Source organism: Monopterus albus, unplaced genomic scaffold, assembly GCF_001952655.1.
Source record: "Monopterus albus unplaced genomic scaffold, M_albus_1.0 scaffold92.1, whole genome shotgun sequence".
NCBI lineage: Eukaryota > Metazoa > Chordata > Actinopteri > Synbranchiformes > Synbranchidae > Monopterus > Monopterus albus.
The window spans coordinates 1,424,104-1,446,726 of NW_018127972.1; the positions used below are offsets into that span (position 1 = coordinate 1,424,104).

At 39.2% G+C, this 22,623-nt stretch overlaps 1 protein-coding gene across 2 annotated transcripts in view; it reads right to left on the reverse strand.

Annotated features, from left to right (window-relative positions):
- abat (4-aminobutyrate aminotransferase) overlaps positions 1 to 22,623 on the reverse strand; it is a 42,913-nt gene that overhangs the window by 15,400 nt on the left and 4,890 nt on the right. Inside the window, exons 2-7 of one of the 2 annotated variants that reach the window (XM_020608362.1) lie at positions 12,425 to 12,501; positions 11,449 to 11,546; positions 11,301 to 11,330; positions 10,003 to 10,120; positions 1,954 to 2,003; positions 302 to 382 (exon numbers count right to left, since the gene is read on the reverse strand). In XM_020608362.1, coding sequence (XP_020464018.1) covers positions 302 to 382; positions 1,954 to 2,003; positions 10,003 to 10,120; positions 11,301 to 11,330; positions 11,449 to 11,546; positions 12,425 to 12,494 — 447 coding nt within the window. In that variant the 5' untranslated portion in view covers positions 12,495 to 12,501. Of the gene's footprint in view, positions 1 to 301; positions 383 to 1,953; positions 2,004 to 10,002; positions 10,121 to 11,290; positions 11,331 to 11,448; positions 11,547 to 12,424; positions 12,502 to 22,623 lie in introns of those variants that run through there. The other variant, XM_020608363.1, reaches the window with a different exon arrangement.

The window sequence follows — 22,623 nt, forward strand, 5'->3', positions numbered from 1 at the left end:
TTCTTCACAAAAAATTACAGTTTTATATCTTTATGTTTGAAGCCTGAAATGTGGCAAAAGGTCGCAAAGTTCAAGGGGGCCGAATACTTTCGCAAGGCACTGTACTTGTGTTGACAAAACACTGGGAGCACGCTGCTTTGCAGGGACCAGAAATCACCTGTCAAATTTTATAAAAATGATGGCATGTAAGGTTAGCGCTTTGGTTAAAGTTAGGGTTAGAAATAAATGTACTGTAGGTCTATGTACGGACCCTGTAAATGATGACCACAAGGATGCGTGTGTGTGTGTGTGTTTTACTAACTGAGAGGAGACTTTCAGTGAGTTTGTCTGGAAAATTCTCAGGCGGCAGGATTCCTAGGGCAGGACGGTTCACAAATGTACTCTGAAAGAATGACAAAAAGCACAAACAAATTCACACACACACACACACACATTAGCTTTTCCAAATACAGTGCTGACTGTGTGAAATATGTAGAATAACTCTGAATAACTGAAGAGTACAACTGGAAGTGATGTAGGTGTTTGTTTGCAAAATTAATGCTCTAGTATTAATCTGCAGGTAAAGACATCAACAGCTAAGCCACAGCTAAAAAGACTGGAGCTTCGTTTATTTGTGTAACCACCAACAACTACTGAAAAATAGCTTCTTAGTGAGGACAAAACAAATGTAAATTTAAATGTGTCATATTTGTGTGAATCTGGAAGTTCAAAGGAATAAATCTTCATATGCAGCATTGCCTTTTGGCTCTTGTTAGGCTTGCTAATGCTAACGCTAATATACCTCAGTCTTTATTAGGGAGGGGCCAAGAGGATTCAGCTGGACTGAACTTTCAAATCAGAACCACTGACATATACTGTATATAATGACCACTTCCCTCCACTATGCAAAAATGAAGCCAAAATATGGTGGCTGCTATCTTGCATTTTTGCAACCAGATTCTGCAAAGTAGTGAGAATTAGTTGAGTGGCAGCATCAAACCACTAATCAAAGCTGTCAAATCAGCTGAAACACACCTCTTTTTATATCATCAAATAACATCTTGAAAAACAAACTTACCAGAAAAATAACAAATTGCACACACATCAGTGTGATAACATCGATCAAAAATCACAGAAGTGAAATATGGGAAAAATGTATACTGTATACCAGCATACTCTTGCTGATGAATATACTGCAACCAGCCAACAGGGAGCGATCGATTCGCAGTGGCTTCACTTCTGGGAGCTGTCATGGCGTCCATATTTTATACAGTCGATGATCAGAGCAGATGTTTTATACACAATATGAATTTTGTTGGAAAAAAAAATTGCTTGTACCATCATGATATACCAACAAAACTATTTGCTAAGGTGTATAGCGCAAAAAAAAAAAAATTTAGGGTGTAGTTACTCTTTTAGCTAAATACTGCCTAGCAGGACAAACAAGAATATTTTCTAATGTTTAAAATGGGAAAGCTATGGATAATAGTTTTTAGTTAGGTCATATACAGCACTTTAGCCATGGTATAAGTGAGATGCCACCTTCCAAGTTTGTATGTTCCATGACTGTAATCAATTCTGGGGAGAGACAAAGTTCAACTCAGCGTGACCCATTATAGTTACATTGCATACAACTTGTCTGGTATTATCCCTTACACAGTGTGTGGCAATCCTCCTTTTAGATGAGCTTTGTGTTGCTTTGTATTGTCTTTGTCAACCTTGGAATAAACACTGCTTTGCTTATGACAGAAGCTGTAGAGTGTAGAGTTGAAACCAGTAGTATTTTAATAAAATAAAAAACAATGAGGATGGTGTGGCAGAACTGTGGTTATGTTAACATAGTATACACTTTATCCAGGTACATTTCACTATACTCTGTGAAAATGGACTAGTGTATACTATATTATTCAACCCCTTTCCATACACTCACTGTAGCTGATGATATAAATGATAATGTATGTGGAGAGGACCTACCAGATTGTTGGGATTGGTCATCAGTTTGAGGAGGGCAGGGTGGTTGTAGCCTGAGGGATGACAGAATGGGAGTGGGATAGATAAAGATGAGGAAACATTTTACTGAACAGCTGTATCAATGGATTATCTGTAGCAGTCAATGGGCTCTAGTTTTATACTGTGAGGCACGGCATGTGCACTATCCTATTAAAACCAATATCGTATGTAACCTCACAGTATTATGAGAATTGCCAAAACAACATCAATAACTGTTGCTTATATAGCACAATCTATGCATATAATGCAACACAAAATGTTTCCCATAAAAGCAAATCAACATGGCATTTACATGGCATTAGTTGAAGTATAATTTATTGTTAGGTAAAAAGACTGAGAAAACATTGGGCCTCATTCACCATGTGTGCTGAATAACAATTTTTTTCTTAAAACCTACTTATATACTTTTGACAGAGACTCTGGCTTTCACCAAAGTTTTCTTTTCTAGGAATTGTTCTTAGGGGAAGAGAATCTACGCACACTCAGGGGCACGCTTAATGCACATTTGAGTGTTGACACATTCGTGTGAAATAATTGGTTATTTAGTTTTCTACATTTGCAGAATCCTTCAGGATTTTAATAACAATAGCAATTTTATCATTCATATTTTTCAAATAATTATTTTCATTGTTTTACAAAACAATATGGTCTTTTAATATTAAGAAACACTACACTAAAAATGACACTAAGCAATTTACTGCTCATTTATAAATACATTTAAAATTAATTCAACTTTTGCAATGCGAATATTTGTAGCTTAGAATTAATAAACGCACCACATAAAAACCACACACGTTTAAAGTGCATATTTCCACTTCTAATTTCTGTTCATTTCTTTAAGTGTCTCAGATACTGTGGCCAGTGTTGAGGCTGTTTGTGTAAGTGTTTGGTTGTCCAGCACCACATCTAAGATCAGACTCAGGGCAGTTAAATGGATCTGGGTGCACACGTGGAGGTCCGCTCAGCTGACGGCACACCCCAGTGAGCTATGTATGGCCCTGATGCGCTGGTCCAGCTCAGATAACTTTGGGCCAGCCTGTCTTCCTCCAATGGTCAGCATCTCTCTTCAGATATTTTACTTCATCAGCTGTACACCCTTCTCCTTCTCATCCTTCACTGAATGAGTAAGAGCATCCCATGTTTTTGTTTTATTTTAAATCCACTGCTGATGCTATTAAACATGACGGTTCGTTTGCTGTTCTCCACTTTCTCACTACTCAGGTTTTTCTTCAGTTTGGGGTTTGTTGCTTCCCCGTCTTTAGACTTTTGTTTTAGCATTCCTGACTTCCTTACCTTCTATTTTCCGCTTCTGTGTGAGATGTGTGCACATGGCCCTGCAGGCACATGCCCTTTTTTGGGCATTGGCAGGGCGTTAACCTATGCTAATTGGGAATGACTGGCACACGATTTCAGCTTAGGAACACATGGAATTCTTCAGTGTAAGAACAAGTGCAAACACTCCTGTGGTTTAAGAACACATTCATAAACTTTTCTAGTACTTTTTAAAGAACAATCTAAGAACAAATTTAAGAAAAAAATATAGGAAGATATTGGTGAATGAGGCCCAGTGTGTCTTAAGATTTCACTGTTACAGATTTAAAATCCCTTTTGTATATGGAGTGACTTGATCCAGTCATGCTGATTATTTTTATGTCTGTATTGCACTTAATTTTGAATTTGATTTAATTTTCATCTTTTGCTGAAAATGGATAGTTTTAGTCCAATTTTAGTCGTTTGGATTTTTGTTAGGTTTAATTGAGTTTTAGTCAATAAAAACTAAATAAATGTTAGTTTAGTTATCATCTATATCTTTGTTGTGCACATGTGGTTACACGTGTTGTTCCTGTCTGTCCTGACCTATGTGGAAAACAGTTTATTTATTCACACACTGTTGCTCTGATCTTGTTTATGGTATAAGTGCCTATACCTGTGAACAGATGAGAATGTACAAATCCATTGAGGCCCACAGATATTTTGCTGGGTGGAGGACTTGTTTACATTTACAGTCTTATGCAAAAGTTTAGGCACCCCTTGATAAATAACAGATTTTGGTGATTTTTTATTTGAACAGATGTTAACACAGTTTCTCTTGGAAATGGAAAAAATGCACAATATTTTCAGCAAACAGTGATGCATAGTTACTTCTTATGCCATAAATTGAACAAAAATAAAAAATAAAAACATTATTATGGCATGGTGCAAAAGTTTGGGCACCCTAAGAGTTCCAGAGTCTCAAAGTCTCTCACAAGGTTTCAGACCTTAATCAGCTCATTAGATCTGATGCACAGCAACAGCTGTCATTGGTAAATGCCAATTTCAAAGCTGTACAAATACCTTGACTCTTCAAACCTTGTGCACACACTTGTGGACACCCAGCAACCATGGGTTCCTCTAAGCAGCTGTGTAAGACCCTGAAAATGAAAGTTATTGATGCCCACAATGCAGGAGAAGGCTACAAGAAGATAGCAAAGCGTTGTCAGCTTGCAGTTTCCACAGTAAGAAATGTAATTAAGAGATGGCAGATCAGGGGAACTGTGGAGGTCAAGATGAGATCTGGAAGACCAAGAAAACTCTCGGACAGAACTGCTCGTATGCTGGTCAGAAAGACAAATCAAAACCCCCATTTGACTGCAAAAAACCTGCAGGAAGATTTAGCAGACTCAGGAGTGGTGGTGCACCGTTCCACTGTGCAGCGATGCTTGCACAGACAAGGCCTTCATGGAAGAGTCAGCAGAAGAAAACCTTATCTGCGTCCCCATCATAAAATCCAACATCTGAAGTATGCAACAGGACATCTACAGAAGCCCGATGCGTTTTGGAAACAAGTGCTGTGGACTGATGAAGTTAAAATAGAACTCTTTGGACACAATCAGCAAAGGCATGTTTGGAGAAAAAAAGGAGCAGCATTTCATGAAAAGAACACCTTGCCAACTATTAAGCATGGGGGTGGATCTATCATGCTCTGGGGTTGTGTTGCAGCCAGTGGCACAGGAAACATTGCACGGGTGGAGGGAAGAATGGATTCCACTAAATACCAGCAAATTCTGGAAGCAAACATCACACCATCTGTAAAAAAGCTGAAGCTGAAAAGAGGATGGCTTCTACAACAGGACAATGATCCTAAACATACCTCGAAATCCACTATGGAATACCTCAAGAGACGCAGGCTGAAGGTTTTGGAATGGCCATCACAGTCCCCTGATTTAAACATCATTGAAAATTTGTGGGTAGATCTTAAAAGAGCTGTGCATGCAAGACGACCAAAGAATATTACAGAACAAGGACTGCAACAACATAGTCCTAACAGCAAAAGTAAGCTGGCAGTAATCAAGGAAACTTGGTATAGCAGCCTTAACTTGCATTATATTTAAATGTATTAATATTACAACTATATTAAATATTAGACTAATGATGATGAAGCCATGTTTGATTGTTTCTTTGTTTTAGTTCAAGCATAATCTACAAGTTCAAACACTAGTAGGAAAAAATAATCTAATCCTACCCCTTTTTCATCAAACAATTGGCCTACTTAATTATTTCATCTGTACATTAAGCAACTCCTCCTTAATGGGTATATTTGTCAGGGTTTGGGGTGATGTTTTGTCCCTACCAGTGTTGAGACCAAACCATGCCCTTGCTGATATTTCTTCTTGTCTGCAGAGTACAAGATGATTTTCCCTCTTAAAATGAACAACAGTGGAGAATCATTTATCTCCAGGAAGGATGCCCTTTCTCCTTTAATAAAACTGTCAGAATAGGTCTTTGAGGAGAGCATAGTGGAAAAATCCAGATATATTGCTCTTATTAAAAATCCTTATTTGATGCGATTATGACTAAGGTGGGACAAGTAGGTGAGATAACGTCCCAGACTTGATGTCAGCAAGTCACTGTTTTCCTACCTTCTACTGTGTTGCTCAAGTGTTTTCTTGGTTGTGTTTTTTTTAAATGCTCATTGCATTGTAAATGCCTTAAGGGAGGGCAGACATTGTCTGCTGTATTTACAAGTGGCAATTGTTCCTTCCTGCCATTTGTGCTGCTTGGGTACAAACTGGGGTGAGAAGGAAGGGTCAGACACATTGAATCATCATCTGAAGCATCTTACTGAAGGCTGAGTGTCTGTTTGCAAACATACTAATAAATCCAAAAATACATCTTTCTTGCTCGCGAGTTCTCTTATTACAGAAATTTCCACCATAGAGAGATTTCTTCAAATGACATCTGGTGATGGGTTTATCTAGAATGCTTCCATTGACTAGTTTAAATCAGTGAGAAAAATTACAACTCTTTAGTGCATTCAGCTATATGTATCATTCTGCTGCCCCCTGGTGGCCCACAAAGACACTGCAGGTGATCTCTGACCATACATTAAAAGTGTAGTTTCACCATAGGAATCGCTTTTTAAAAAGCTTTTAAACACATTTGCACACATTACTTATTGTTTATGAATACTCATGCAAATACATTAACATTTGGAAAAGCCAAGGTGACCTTGCGGATTAAAACTGTGCCCATATGGTCTGTCCACGCCACAACAGTGGACCTCAGGTTATTTATTCATTAGAATGGTGATCCCCATGTCACAATTAGTTGAAAACCACTGCTTTAGTGGACGAATGTTGTAGTCTTCAACTAATTATTATGAATCATCAGTGAACTTAGTCATAAATTGATATAAATTGCAGTAAAATTCCACCACCAACCAGCAGAGTGCAGTGAGGCACAAAGAAACTGTCCACTAGTCTGCAGCTCCTACATATTCTCAGTTTCAACAATTGTTAGAGTGTAATAAGAGTAATGAACAGATAAATAGTCCACAGCTACACATTAAACTGGTATTATTGTTAAGAAACAATATTTTCCAGACTTCTTGTGTGGTTCACAAATCTTTTGATCCACTAACATTCAGCTCCAATCCTGCCTGAAAAATGTCAAAACCAATATATCATCCCCTAAGAAAGTAAGAACAGAAGTATTCATTTTAAAGCTTTTTAGTAATTTAGTACACAGTTTCATTCATATATAGTGCCTTCAAAATATAGTGTTCCTTGGCTGACCCGAAAACCAAAATCATTCTTGATAAAAAAGGAACTGATCCTTTAGGTACGGCTCCTCTGCTATGAGGCTGGTCATTCATTTGGGGGGCGGCTGTGGCTCAGGAGGTAGAGCGGGTCGTTTCCTAACCGTAGAATTAGTGGTTTGATTCCCAGCTTGTCCAGTCAACATGTCGAGGTGTCCTTGAGCAAGACACTGAACCCCCAGTTGCTCCCAGTGATGTCACCGGTGTGTGAATGTGTGAGTGCTTGGGAGTGCGAATGGGTGAATGGCCGAATAATGTGTGAAAGCGCTTTGAGTGTGCTGTAAAAGCATAGAAAGGCGCTATACAAATATAAGACCATTTACCATTCAAATGCTGCCATATCATAGACTGCACTCACATATACCTTGGAAATAACATTTTTCTTTGTCAGTTTACTGAGCTACAGATATAGACACAAATCCCCTACAACCAATCTCCACAGAGTGGACTTTAATTTTTCCAGCCACACTCCTCTGCCTCTACGGCCAACTCTGTGGATTTCAGTTTCTTCCTCTCATAAGCTGTATTTACAGCGTCCTCCCAGGGACCTGTAAGCTCGACAAAATACACAGTCCGCTGTTCTTCTGACCACAACACAAGGTCTGGGTAGTGCTGACTATCTCCTCAGGAACTATGAGATGACTTGCTAAATCTAAAGTACTTTCATTTGCCAGCCTTCCCCTGCCTTTAGCTGGCCTGCATCTTGCCTGTTCAAAATTACTTGCTTTTTGCACCCTCATTGTTGTGGGCTCCCGGGACGATATGGTGCCCACATTTTCTGACAACAAACAGGCCACTGTTCATGTTCTATTGGGCTCCCCATGTTGTTTTGTTGATGTGCCGCAATATGCCCTGGCTTCAGGCTGGCACACATGGCATGTGCCATTTCATGTGCCAAGCAAGCAACCATGCCTGCAAACCAGTACCGCACCTGTCAGGTTTTGGAACGCACCCAGAGAAAATATATAGATGAAATGAAGCAGGATGGTCCGCGTCAAACCAGGAGGCTATGCAGGGCGAAGTACTGGGTATCCCGCTCGTTTAGTTCCGATAGTGAAAACATGACTTAAAGAAACAGCGGAATACAACATAAAGAAGTACTGGATTTTAATCAGCTTTATTTTAGCTGACACCCATAAATTCAAATATGCCCATCAGTGGCTGATACTGATCCGTAGGACTGGACTAACTGCGCCAGTGATAGAAAATCCACAGGTTTCAGTAATGTTTTTCTTTAATTTAGTAGAAACTCCTTCAGTTAAATGTACAATTTTAAAATAAGTTGCTCTAACTTTGTTGGTAAAATAAAAACTTATTATGCATAGAGCCAGTATCAGGTTCTTTGACCTGAGTTGCATCATGTTTATTGAGCAGTCAGTCAGCGGCACCTTCTAAAGTTTGGCTGCTTCTTGCCTTCACTTAACACATCAACATATTTGCTGAGAGTAACTTCAGAATACTGCTGACAAGAAACTCTATGAGGACACACATAGCCATTTCAAAATGGCTGTCATTGACAAGTCATAAAAAGATCCTGATAAGATGGCACCATAGTTTTTCATGTGTTACAGTTAAATGGTTACTAGTTAACTATCCCTTATGAATGTAGTCAAGGCTGATTGGGGGGCTGACCTGAGATCTCAGACCTCTTATCTGAGAGAAGATATTTCCTGTAATCTGTTCAATATGTGATCCATGTAGTCTGGAACAGACTAACCTGCCAAATGAGGAAACTACTGGTTTGAGATCTTTAACACACTCTCTTCACTATAACTGCAGCAACTTGCATTTTCTACACTGTGCAGAGCTGAAACAGACCCTACCACACAGCCATGGACAAACACATACGTCACTCTGTAGCGGTCCACCAAAGGCTGTTCACAAGTGAGTGTGCAGCAGATGGACAATTCACTCGGGAGCAGTGGCATGTAGTGGCAAGGCAGAACAACCTACGTACCTCTCCTAAAGGAAGTCTTTTGCTTAGCTAATTTCATTGGCAAAAGCAGGAGAAATATAACAGTAGCAGAACTGAATTCGACAAAGAGTATATTTCCAAATGTCTATGGCAAAATGATTGTTAATAGCAAAGCCAAGTTGTATTAGTTAACCCTGTACCTATAAAATACACTACCAGAATCCCTGCATATTTCTTATCAATTACCTGGGCTGGGATACAGTACAGTGGTGAACCAAATTGTACAGTATTTTTATTGTCCTGGAATTTTGTGTGTTTAATGTTAAGCCTTAGGTAAAATTCTCTATGGAAACAATACAGTGTATGGGATTGAACTGAATCCTTGTGCAAACACTGCACCTCTAACCTTGGCACACCATGTCTTCTGGGTAAGAATAAAACTATTTCAAATCCTTTGTGCACACAAAGTAACAATCAGTGCTCAAACCATCTTTGAGAAATGAATTTAAACGTTAAAGTTAGACATTTAATGTCAGCACCCAAATGACACCAGGGTGATCTCATTTACTTGTACATAGTTTGAGCTCATCTGTGCAAACAAACATCTATGCTTCGTTATTTCTCAAGTTGTAACTATTCGTCTAATGAGAATTTATGATGTTTTGCTTATACAACCAATGTGCAAATCAGTCACCACTACACTAACAATATACTGTATAGTGCGAGATCCTTCACTGAAATAGTTTGTTACAGGCAAAGATGCAAATCAGTGAGCAGGACCGCTTTGTGGCAATTTTGTATTTTTAAGATTTTTGTCTCAATGTGATAAAACACCCTAACTTGTTGAGTGTTTCGTTCCCTGCATTATCTGAAAACAGACATTCCCATCTTTTTATTTTATCCATGAACTATTTCCAAATTCATTTTTCAGAAAAGTAGCAATTAACCACACCGCATTGTAAAATGGCATACAACCACTCCTACATTCCATGTAGCTGTGTGTGGCTGCTTTGCTACTAACCGATTGGAATGGAGGAGATCTGAGTGTAGAGATCCAGCATGCGGTTGCCGTCCACATCCACCAGGTAGTTCCCCCTGCTCTCCTCATAGTTACAGAAGAAGTTTACTGCACCAACATTCTGGGAAGAGACACGTTCTGTATTAAGAACACCTTACAGTAGAATTTAATCTTCCTGTATTAACTGTGCAGCGCACACACGACAAACACATGCACCTGCCATGTGACACACAAAAATAATCATACTGTACTGTGAGTATAATAAGTCCAGCACTTTGGTATATGTTACCCAAAGGAAAATGAAAAGGTGCTTATGGTTGTAATCTCCATCTTTCAGGTCATTGTTGGTTTAGCGTTGCACCAACAGTAGAAAGACATGGAAACTGCTAGCATCTCTCAGCCAGCTCCAAAGATGACTTGTATACTGGGACAAAATCTTCAAGCAGATATTATGAGCACCAAAACTGCACCGCACTGCTTAATCGCGTCTCTTCTCCCATGTTGGCGCAAACATGTTCGTTTGTTGCCAGGAAAATACAGCCCCATGATTATCACAGGGAGCACCGACAGATGTGCCAAGTGTGTGGTTGTTTTGATAACTAAACCTGTTGGGTCACAGCAACATTCTATATTGACAAATCATATATTGACAGACTATTTAAACTGTCAAGTGACTGAGTGAACAAAGTGATGCTCTGATCATCCTCCAATCTGGTAAAAACACCAGAAATATTTGTCAGAAACACATTGATTTATATTTAACATGTGCATCAATGATGATGCGGTCCAAACAAACTGTGTAGTACAGTTGTGGGTGATCAACTGTGCACAGTGCGCTGAAGATAGAAGACCACCTGAAACTCAAATATCAGGGCCGGTGTGAACACCTGCAGCTTAGGCACACTTATGTAAGACAGAAATGTTGCTTCAGTAACAAGACCAGCTCACAAAAAAACGCAGATGCACAAACAGCTAAATCAATCTGGAGCTGTGGCAAAATTCATAATTCACACACTGCTATTTCGCTGACAGGAACACACAAAATAGGCTTAAAACTAGGCTACTGATGAAGTTACTAACCAAACCAAATACAATCATCTGTCTACTTTGCATTGATTTACATTCATTAACTGGATACTTGCTCTACTCTTAACCATAACCATAACCATGACTTGCCTAACCCTAACCTTAAAGTCTTCTACCTTCTACAATTTACTAGCATCTGGGCAAGTCCCCACAATGTGAGTAATACCAGGGTTACAGACACACATGCACACACACAAACACACACCTCAGCTCACCTGGATGTCTCCCAGTTGTTTGGTCAGCTCCTACAGATTGAAAATCACATTTAGTGACATTTAGCTCAGTAATACCTGATACGGGGATAGAATGCACCAATTTGGGTGTGTATGAGCATGCATGTGTGCCTGTCCATATGTGTATTACTTGTGATCGTGGCCCAGGGACTGAAGTTTTCATGGAGGGCCCATTGTAGTCAAACTCCACCTGGGTCTTTGTTGCTGTCTTGCTGACATATCTGCACCCTAGTGGAAAGAAGTATGCATTAATTACATTCACACAAACACATACAGAGGCAGACAGTGAGTGAGTGTACATGCTGTTATTATCAAGGTTTTTGGTGATTTTTTTTTTTTTATTAAATATAGGTCAGTAACAGAGGTCACGTTAGACTTTGTCATGCTCAGTGATTGATGGACATGGTCATAAAATTATTATTATGGCAGAGGGCCATAAATTTGATTCTCTTGAGGTAACCAAAGATTTTCCCCAGGGATCCATTTTGGGACCAATTTTGTTTTCTGTTTTTATAAATGACTTAGGTAAGGATATTCAAGCAAAAATACACCTTTATGCTGATGACACTAAGATTTATACATATTCTTTCTCTGTAGCACAAATGATCAAAGAGCTTCAGACTTCATTTCAGTCTTTAGGAAAGACTCTGCTAAGTTTAAATTTTGTTTCAAATGCTCAAAAAACTAAGTTTATGGTCCTCTCAAAAGAGCATCCACAGCTGTTTGATAATTATAACATTCTCACATCTGACTGAAAATCAGATTGAGAATCAGATGATCTGCTTTCTCAGATTCTTGACCTAATTACCTTTCCCATCTAAATTTTTAGACCGGTTTAACAAATTTAAAAAGGGATACACAGGTGGTCTTAACAGCCTGGTAGTTGTAAAATGGCCAAAGTAGCAAAATAGACAAAAGTCTCTTCAATGCAATAAAAATCAAAGCATTTAGTAAATGAATAGGATGCACATCACTGTAGTAACACTTCTAGATTAATCAACAAGTAAGCATGTGTAACACAGCAACACATTATCATCTAGAGAAATGGTACATTGATTGGAATTAAACAGATTTAATTTAAAGTTTATTTAGAGGTTTGGATTTACCTGAAGCACCGAGCCACACATTTTTTTGCAGGGAGAGAGCAAGCTGACGTGTGATCAGTGGAAAAGCCATGATAAAACTGTCAACAGACAAGAATAAATGTGAGAGTGAGAACTATCTTCAGGGTCTAACTTCACCAGATCACCTACAGAAACAGAGAAACAAAAGGTGAAGTTTAATGATAGTTATCTACATTATGAAGAGAAGAGAAACCAATGAGCTGTTATATCCACTGGCAAGCTAAGATTTTGTGTGGTACACACAAAGTATTTATTTACAGTACTGTGCAAAAGTCTCAGGCCACCTTTACTGCCATCTTGAAGCCATGACAGACCCTCCAGCATGTTTCACTGAAGGCTGCTACACTCATTTTTCCACCTCTCTCCAACTTATCTTCTCATATACTGTCAACGATTGGACCTGAACATTTCAAACTGCGATTCATCACTCTCTTCCCCTGATCTTCACTCCAATCTTTGTGAGCTTTTGCATGTGTCAGCCTTTTCTCCCTGTCCCCCTTCTGAAAAAGTGATATCTTGGCTGTTACTTTTCAACAGAGGCCGTTCCTGACCAGGCTTCTTTCTGTGGAAAAACCAACCTGGCATCCAGATGAAGCTGCCAGATGCTGAGCCAGGCCACACAGCTTTTGTATTTGACACAAACAGAAACAAAAAACACAAGACACTGCATTTTATCAGGCAGGCAGCTGTGTATTTTGGAGGGATTTACAGAGCATCCAGCAGCTATCTTAGCCTCAGTGATAGCCACACAGCTCTCCAGAAGTCCCAAACTTAGAAGTGGTTACACTACCACTTACCTTCCAACTCTAAAACAGAAGTGACTCCTGAATGTGTGTGTGTGTGTGGTCTTATCTGTCACATCAGTTATTTAAATATTCCATGTTGTTGGCTAAGACAACTTTGGAATTACCTGAAGTTACATTTCTAGTCTTTAGTTACAGGCAACCACCTGCCCCACACCTCAGCCATATCTCAGACCACCACCAGTCTGCCCACTGAACACAGTGAAATGATTTGACAGTAAAACAGTGAATAAGTTAGCTGACCCCCAAATGTCAACACAATAAAGCACTACTGAGACCAGTAAGTATGTGATGACTGAATATCAATTTGTAATCCTTGCAATGTAATCATTACTGAAAAAGTACTCGCATTACTTTAATGCATTACTGCCCAACACCAATTTATTTATTTCACCAACCCAAAATGGGGGTGTGGGGGATAGAATAAGCACAATAACAACTGGAAAAGCCTATACATATACAGTCACAATAAAAAAGTAATGGCACTGTTTGCAATGTCCTGGTTTTCTGCATAAATTGGTCATGAAATGTGATATATGCAGAAAATCAGGAAACTGCAAACACTGTTGTTACTTTTTTCACAACTGTATGCAGTACATCACATTCTCATGACATTATGTGGTATAAGTTTTGGCTTTCAAACACAATAATGTTTTCTTGAGAGAATTCTTAGAATCCAAATTCCGAAAAAGTCGGGACAGGGGCAATAAAAGATTTGAAATGTTTAAATATAATTTATACGTGTGTTGAGGTATAAACATGCACATATAGGTGTATATACAGTATGTGCTGATGTATTTTGTACTTATTAGAATTATGTAGTCTGGATAAGTTGAACTCTTATAGTCGATTAATTATCCCTATGTAAGACAATGCCAAACCACATTCTGCATATATTACAAAAGCACAGCTCCATAATAAGAGCGTGGGTGCTAAACTGACCTGCCTGCAGTATGAAGTGAGAAATATGACACCAGAGGCCCCAAATTGCTGTGAAGCTGAAATCCTATATCAAGCAGAAATAAGGAAACATTTTGCTTTCAAAACTAATTCAATTGATCCCCTAAGTTCCCAACCACTTGCAGAGTGATGCAAAAAGGAGGTGATGGACAACAGTGGTAAAAATGCTCCTGTCCTAACTTTTTATGTCCACACCAGTTATAGCCATGGTCAGAGGCATTAATGAGACAGTTGTTCATCTGTCCATATGGCCCATATGAACACAATATCTCAGGAACTCCTTGAGGGAATTTCTTCAAATTTGGCACAAGTGTCCACTTGGATTCAGTGATGAACTGTTTAGATTTTGATGGTCAAAGCTCAAGGTCCGTGGCCTCACTTCTGTCTCATATCTGTGAATTTGACTGGTTGGTGGAGGCATACAACTGCAAAGTGGTAATTCCAGTTTGAAATGGGTTGCTGGCATTTCATTTAAGACCAGATGTTTTGCAAAAAAATAAAGTTTCTCAGTTTCAACATCTGTTATGGTGTCTTTGCACTATTTTCAATGAAATACTCTGTGTTTTTAAAGTTTTTATTTACAATTTACACACAGTCCCAACTTTTTGGGGAAATGGGGATGTATTTGTTCCATTTCAGACTTTGCTCTTTAACAGACTTTTCTCCCCTACATTTTCTCCATAACGGTGACTTTTCAATTTCAGACGCTATTGCATTGCCTTTCCCTTTCATTACAGAGTTGGTACTGACATCACTATTATATTTTAAAAGGTAACCCAAACTATGTGACCAGAGATGCCACCGCTACAGTGAAGGGTTGGTTAAGTTTAGGAAAATAAAAAATACTTGGGTGGGTAGTGGTTAAAGTTCAGGAGAAGACTGGCTTCAGTGAGTGCTGGTAGCAGACAGAAAGTGAACTGTAATGTCTGGTATTACATTGTTTTGACACCTGATCAGCCACTTAGACCTAGAGATGGGCAATAATTTCACAATACTGTCTGCAATTATTTTTCTAATAGATGAAAACAATTTTGACATTGCATCTCAGGGCTGCTGAACAAAGCAGACCCTGGGACAGACTCAGAACATACTCAAGGGATGATGCTGTAAGAGAGGGAATAGGTTTAAAAAAAATAGTTTCATAAAATGTGTCACCCAACTTCACTGCAAATCTTCAGTGTTTAGCTGAAATTGTCACACTCATAAAATGAAAGGCTGACCCATCGCAGAGAGAGGGGAAAGTGTAATTTTGTTTAAATCCGTAAGGTTTTCATAGTGTTGCACTCAAACATACACATGAAAAGTGGCAGCAATAGCTATAAAGGCACATCCTTTACAAACACTTCTGTTAGGGCTTTAATTTTAAGAGGCAATTTTAAATGTAATTACTGAAGTTGACAGTTATGACAATATTATTTCATGACACATGAATAAAAGTAATAGAAAAATAGGCATCATGAGGCAAAGAGAAGCATGGCTGTCTGCTCCCTCTTCATTCATCTTCTAAGCTTATGTAATACAGGCGGCAAGAACAGGAAAATTCCAGCTATCTGCTTTCGCACAGTGACGGAAACCCTGTCCCTTCAGTCTCTCTCTCTCACACACACGCACACACAGATGGTTTCTTGGCAACACTTTGTGAACTGGATGAAACTGGTTTAGAGGGTGAGAGTTGTGCAAGACTGCATCTTTATATGCCTAGGAGGGGTGGGGTGGGTTATGTAAGAGGTGTATAATAAAGTGATTAAGGATGGATAAAGGCACACAGCAAATTTGAGCTGGAGTAAGATGGAATTTGACCACAAAGGGAGTCCAACAGCACTTCAGCTGGAGGTAGATACCCTGTCATGGGTTAAGCATATGTTTTGCATAACATTCATTACTTATGTATTTACATTCACTATTGATGTTCTAATGTACAGTAACCATGGCAAAGTCTGCCCTGTCCAGCTTGTCTCGATTATGCTAGAAAATAACTTGTTTATACATGCTGTCTGAAACAAGAAAAACAGTTCATAGTTGTTCTGAATGGCCATACTTGGAAGTAGAGTGAAATGTTTAGCTGTGGCTGAGACGATATATATGTGATTATTGGTTAAATACGCAGATAACAAAGCGCATCTTCTCTTTTCTTGTATAAAGACTTTAAGAAGGGCTGGAGAGAGAAACTCCATCCATCCATCCATTATCCTGAAGAGCTGGGATAGATGGCATTGGGCGAGAGGCGGGGTACACCCTGAACAGAACGCCAGTCTGTCACAGGGCTGAGATGTAGAGACAGACAACCACACACACCCACACTCACTCCTATGGGCAATTTATAGTCACTGATGAACCTAAATTCCATGTCTTTGGACTGTGGGTGGAAGCCGGAGTACCCGGAGAGAACAGGGACAGCATGCAAACTCCACACAGAAAGGCACTGGGTCAGCTGGGGCTCAAACACAGAACCTTCTCGCTGTAGGCAACAGCGCTGGAGAGAGACGTCAAACTCAAAAATAGATTTAAAGGAGAACACCGAGTTTATGAGGTTATCAGGCAGGGAGTTCCACAGCTGAGGGGCTTGTACAACAAAGGCCCAGTCGCCTTTAGTAACAAGTTAAGATTATAGAATCATTATGCCTGATTCAGATCACAGAAAACAAGCCCGACATGATGGGCATAGGGTCTCTGAACTGACAAACAGTGTCGGACACAAAAATTGATAGTTTTATCTCATATAGTGTGTCATAGTAAATGACAACCGATGCTAGCATGCTTGCGGTCCTTGCCCATTTGGAAGACCCATTTGTGATTAATCTTTAACTTCCTGGCTCACGTCTTGAGATGATGCTTCAATATACCCACATAAACTTCCTTCCTTGTGATTCTATTTATTTTGTGAAGTGCCCAAGTCAGTCAGTTGGTCTCAGTCAACAGCAGGAAATTGTTGACATCCAGTTCTCAACTTCCATCAGTGGTACTAGGTTTTAATGAGACATACAGCTGTGAAATGTCTGAAAATCTATATAATTTCCGCACAAGATTTGCCCCTGGGGCAGTTTATATACAGTAAATAAAAGTAGACCCATAACAGACCTGTGGGGGACCTCATAAGAGAGAGAGAGAAGTACATGAAGTAGAGGCTTCTCCGAGCATAACAGAGAGAAATGAACCAGTCCAGAGCCACATCACTGATGCTGACATAGTTTTTCAGATGACAAATTAGGACATGAAACTGAATACAGGCTTGTACCAGCTGCAAGCAGTAAGTGATTTATAACCTTGACCAGAGCAGTCTCAGCCCTGCAACTGTTCAGAAAATAATCAGTTGTATGGAGAATTTTCTAATATTTTGGGTGAATAAAATGCGAGTTTAAAGATGTATCTAAAATTGCTTAGAAAAGAGTAATCTAAGGAGGCTTTCTTTAAAAGTGAGTAAATAGTGATGTTTAAATTGGGAGGGAAAATACTAGAAAGACAGAGAGCAGTTGATATACTGTAGCTAAATACACCTTGAGGGGCAGGTGGATGATGTTGAATGTACAATCGTGCCTTACAGGGTTGCCAAAGAGATATGTACAACCGTGCCTTACAGGGTTGCCAAAGAGATTTCACTAAAGTGCGTCAGCGCTAAAGATAAGCAGGAGCCAATGTCAAGCTCCCTGGACTTTTTTATTTTTAATGTACTGCTGAATCTCCACTATCTTGTTGTAGAAATAGTTCACAAATTCTTCACATCTCTCCAGGGAGGATTCACCTGTCTGGTTATGTGGGGGACCAGTCACAAGGTTTATGGTTTTAAAGACAACTGACCCTAATTAACAGTCAGCTCAGAAAAATATGACCTCAATGCTTCCCTTATTAGACACTTGTAAGTGTACATTATTGTGGTGTTTAAGAGAAGCAAGAGACTCACTATAGTTATCTTTCCTTAATTTCTGCCCTGGCTTCCTACATTGTCTTTTTAAAACAATAGAAGATATTTTTGCAGTAGCTTTTAAAAACATTGACATGCTGCTCTACAGTGAGACCTTAGTGTTCATAAGAATTATAAAATATGTTTGATTCCTTAAAAGTGTGACAGAAAGGTGGAGAAGAAAGTGAACTTAAAGGGTGGGAGTGAATTAAAGGGGAGCTTTTGGGCCAGGAGGGAAAAATGGTACGTGGAAGAACACTGCCTTCTGGTCAGACACTGCAAAATCACCCAGTTTCACATCTTCTAAACAGAAACCAAGAGGGAGACTGACAAATTCTGAAAAGTGGATATAAAAATAAGAATTTTGTCATATTGAACCATAAGAGCTGATAAAAGGTCTGAAAATTCCTGAATTGAACCAGAGCAAAGTTTAGGGGGTATGCAGATTAAGACATAAAAGAGGCAATTCACTGTATTAATAAACCTGAGACAAAGGTGGAAAAGCAGCCAAGTGAGACTGAAGAACAGCTAAAATTATTTCTGCATATTACTGCGAGGCCCCAGGATAATAAATGCAAGATACTGACTAATTTCCAATTATGACAGGTTTGGCTATTGTTACTGTATAAACCAAGCACAGCTGAACCCACACTGTGTCATCACTCTTACAGTACATCACATGTGCAGTACAAAATGCAATTTAGTTGGTCAGTGAAAATAAAGGTTCAAGTGAATTAACAAATCACAGATTTTAGTTTTTATTGCATTTTGGAAAATGTCCCAATTTCTCTGGAAATGAGGTTTGAAATTGTCACAAAGATGATCAGTGATTTATAACTCCATAATCAAAACAAACTTTTCAAAATGCTTCAAATGAAAAGAAAAATTTACAGATTTACAGAGATAAAAAAAAATCACCCAAAATCCAATTGTGAATACACCTAGTTTTTGATCTGGAGACTACTTAAAATTAGGGATGGGCAATGATTTTTAAATATTTGAATACTCATTAAATTAAGCAAACAAACAAACAAACAAAAAAAATCAAGCATTTTGTGCGACTATGATTTTGTCTTTCAAAACAAAGAGCCATTGTTTCCCTTTGCTTTTACAGGTGCCTGGAAATAACATGATAATGAGGTCAGTATATCATTTTTACTACAGCGCCAAATACAAACAACAGAAACATGCAGCAACTACAGCCATCGAGATAAATGGTCATGGCGCCACTGGATAAACTGTATGACGATAGTGCATGTGAGCTGTGCAGTTGTTTGATAGCTGTTGTATGGATAGCGCTTACAACTAATTCATATGTGACAGTCATCTGCCATTATATAAGCAACTAGAAAATACAGAGCGCTATTATTCAGACTAACGCAGCACACTGCCGAAAACCAGGTGAATGTGCCTTCCACCGCTGTGGAACACTGAGGACTTACAGGTAAAGTCACAGCACGTATACATGACAACTTTAGCAATATGGAGCTAGCCAACGTGGAGCTGCTGGACTGGGACTGGGACCCAAAATCCATGACTTACTATCTTCAACAGGGATCAGAAGTCACCTGTGGAGACAGGAAGCTGGTCCCCACAATGTAGTTTGCCAAATTTTACAAAAATGACAAGGTGTAAGGTTAGAGCAAGTGTGGGCTTTGGTTAAGTGTTAGGGTTAGGTTAGGGTTAGGCAAGTAGCAGTTCTGGTTAAGGTTAGGTAGGTCTCCTTGAAATGAATGCAAGTCTATGTAGGGGCCCGGTAAATGACAAAAACAAGTGTGTGTGTGTGCGCGCGCGTGGGGTGTGAAGGGATATCTTTGAATAATTGATGAATAGTTCCCAGCGAATAGTATTTTACTTTGAAATGCCCATCCCTACCTAAAATACTTATTTTAAATCTTATTTTCTCCTACTTTAGCTTTTCTGTGGTGTATGGGGCAACACATACAACTAAGCTACATACACTACATATAAACCAGAGAGCAATACCAATACCTGAGGTGGATTCAAGAGAACAAAATCAACTTAGTCTTTGTCTAGTTAAGGATCTGAAAACTTAAAAGATTTACATCAATTCAAATCAACATGTACTAATTTAAAGTAGTACATGTACTGTGGAGAGTTCTCCATTAGATTAAGAAAATGTACACAGACCAAATAAATTAATGACTTGAATAATTAACATGCCGCTGACATCTCAACGCTGTCACCAAGTCAACAGCACAAGCACAAAAGGGGGAAAAAAGAAAAGTTTGTGTGTGTGTCTTGGTTTCTAAAGAACCAAATGTGAGTGAGAGACTGAGCTGCCAAGGAGTGCTGTTGTCAGCTGATACTAATTGCTTAACAACTAAAATGTCAGACTGCTCCTTTAATCTCTTATCACAGGATTAGCCTGACACCAGTTGTCTGCACCAAAGTAACACTAAGCACTTGTTGAACAACCACACTGATGCTGCTAGCCCTGCTCCAGCGAACAAAATATGAACATATGATCACAACTGTTAATCTTAGACAGCCTCAATTTAGAACTGGGCTCACTATCACCTCAGTAAACCTGCTCAAACTCCAGTCCAATCATATACAAAGATGTCCCGCCCTCCTTTGACACTAAATTATTATATGCCAATCATCTATCAACCAAATGAGTTATACTGCTGTCAAGTTGTTTTCATCAGGCTCGCCATTCTGTGATGTTAGCAACTGTTTTGGGTAATGTTGCATTAAGCATTGAAAGCCTTCACTTAAATGTATTAACAAACATTTACTGTACAAGACACAGGAGCTACATTGCCACAGATTCCGGTGGTTCAGCTTGAATTTTTTTTAAGCAACAATGAGGGGTGGTGGTAGTGAGGTGTTCTAGTGTCCAGAGGTCGAAGTGAATATCAGTACATAATTTAAAAATATATATGATAGAGTGAAACCAGAGCTTTTTGCTGACATGTACTGTAAACAGATACATCATCTATCCACATCTGCTGCTGAAAAAACTAATCTGCTAACCACCTCCTGGAAAGCTTTTTGCAACTGGTGCCCAACATGTGCGGCCTGCCCCCCGTGCTGTGGCCAACCTCTGCGGTAAGCGCAGCGCATACTGCGTCCTATCTGAAAACAGCTGAAGAGGGAGGACTGGGCGAAGGTGATTGATTCTAGAGTCTCATGCTAGCACTAGCTTAATTTTAAATTAATACAAATTTTAGCTTTTGGGACAGGAAACCACTGAACACAGATAAGAACTTATGATCAACCGTTCTGACACACAAAACATGTAACTCGCATTCTGAATCAGGGATAAATAGCTCTAGGCAGCCAAGTGAGTCCAGGAAAGAAAGCAAAAGTCTATACAGCAAAGGCCTAACAAGCTAATTAAATTCCTGGATGTTGATTGGTCAGTCCTTTAGTGGGTGAGGAAGTGAGTGCACTGCACTCTATACACAGCTAAGCCTTCATTCTTGGTGGCCATGCTTGCCTCTGTGCCTCTCCTTCTAATGTCAAGTTTGATACTCAGGAACCTTCTGTATAGACTCACTACGCTTTAGCGAGGCTCTTATTAACACTGCCTAGGGCTGTGTTGGGTTTAGATTAATAAACTCATGGGCACATATACACGCATACTTTAATGCTTTGTTTGGAACAGGGGGAGTAGAGGTGTAGTTGCTATTGTTATTTTACCCTGATAGGTTAAGTAACAGGGAGTTAGATTTAGTTTGTATTTTGTTCTGTTCAAACAAGACAGACAGGCTTACTAAAACCACTTTTTGTAGGGCTCTTTTGTGTAAGCATTAACTTGTTTCAACCAAATCCATCTGGTTCTTGTTTGCTTTTTATTTGGAACTGGTCTGGGATGATCAAATCAGTTGTCCTCGGATGACCTGAAATCGCATTACATTTTTAAAAAAAAAAGGCTGTTGTGTAAGAGCAGTGTCACTGAACAGTCCACATTCTGGCTACTTGGCCTGCAGGCGTTTGATCAAGATATCAACAATTGTGAAAGAGATAAAGCCTGATAAACACTGCCAGGGATATGAATATGGAGATATGGATCAGAAAATGGTAGGAATCAAAACAAAGAAGTCCACTGACTCCACTGCAGATTATCATGTCATGTTACATCACCCCAGCACACAGTACATCGAACGCACCACACAGACAGAAGGCGGGTAAAATATGTCCTATCCCTGAAGCCAAACGGACCCATTTATTTCCACTAACCCAGAATATGAGGTTGCCCCACATGGAGTTACTTAGTATGCAGATTAAACTTTTGGCTCTGTAATGTTAATGAATGTTGACTGAAATATTGATGCTATTTGATATATTTGTATTAAAAATGAAAGTCATATTTAACACCTGGAAAGGAAGGGGTGCCCTGTGAGCAGAGCAGCAATACATCCAAAAACTCCCAGTTCTCCCTGGGAGGTCTCCATGGCCATTTTCACATAAGGAATGTGTAACATTTTATTTCATCTGTCTATTAAAATGATCACTTTTGGGTTTTTTGGTCACACAGCAGACTTTTTTCA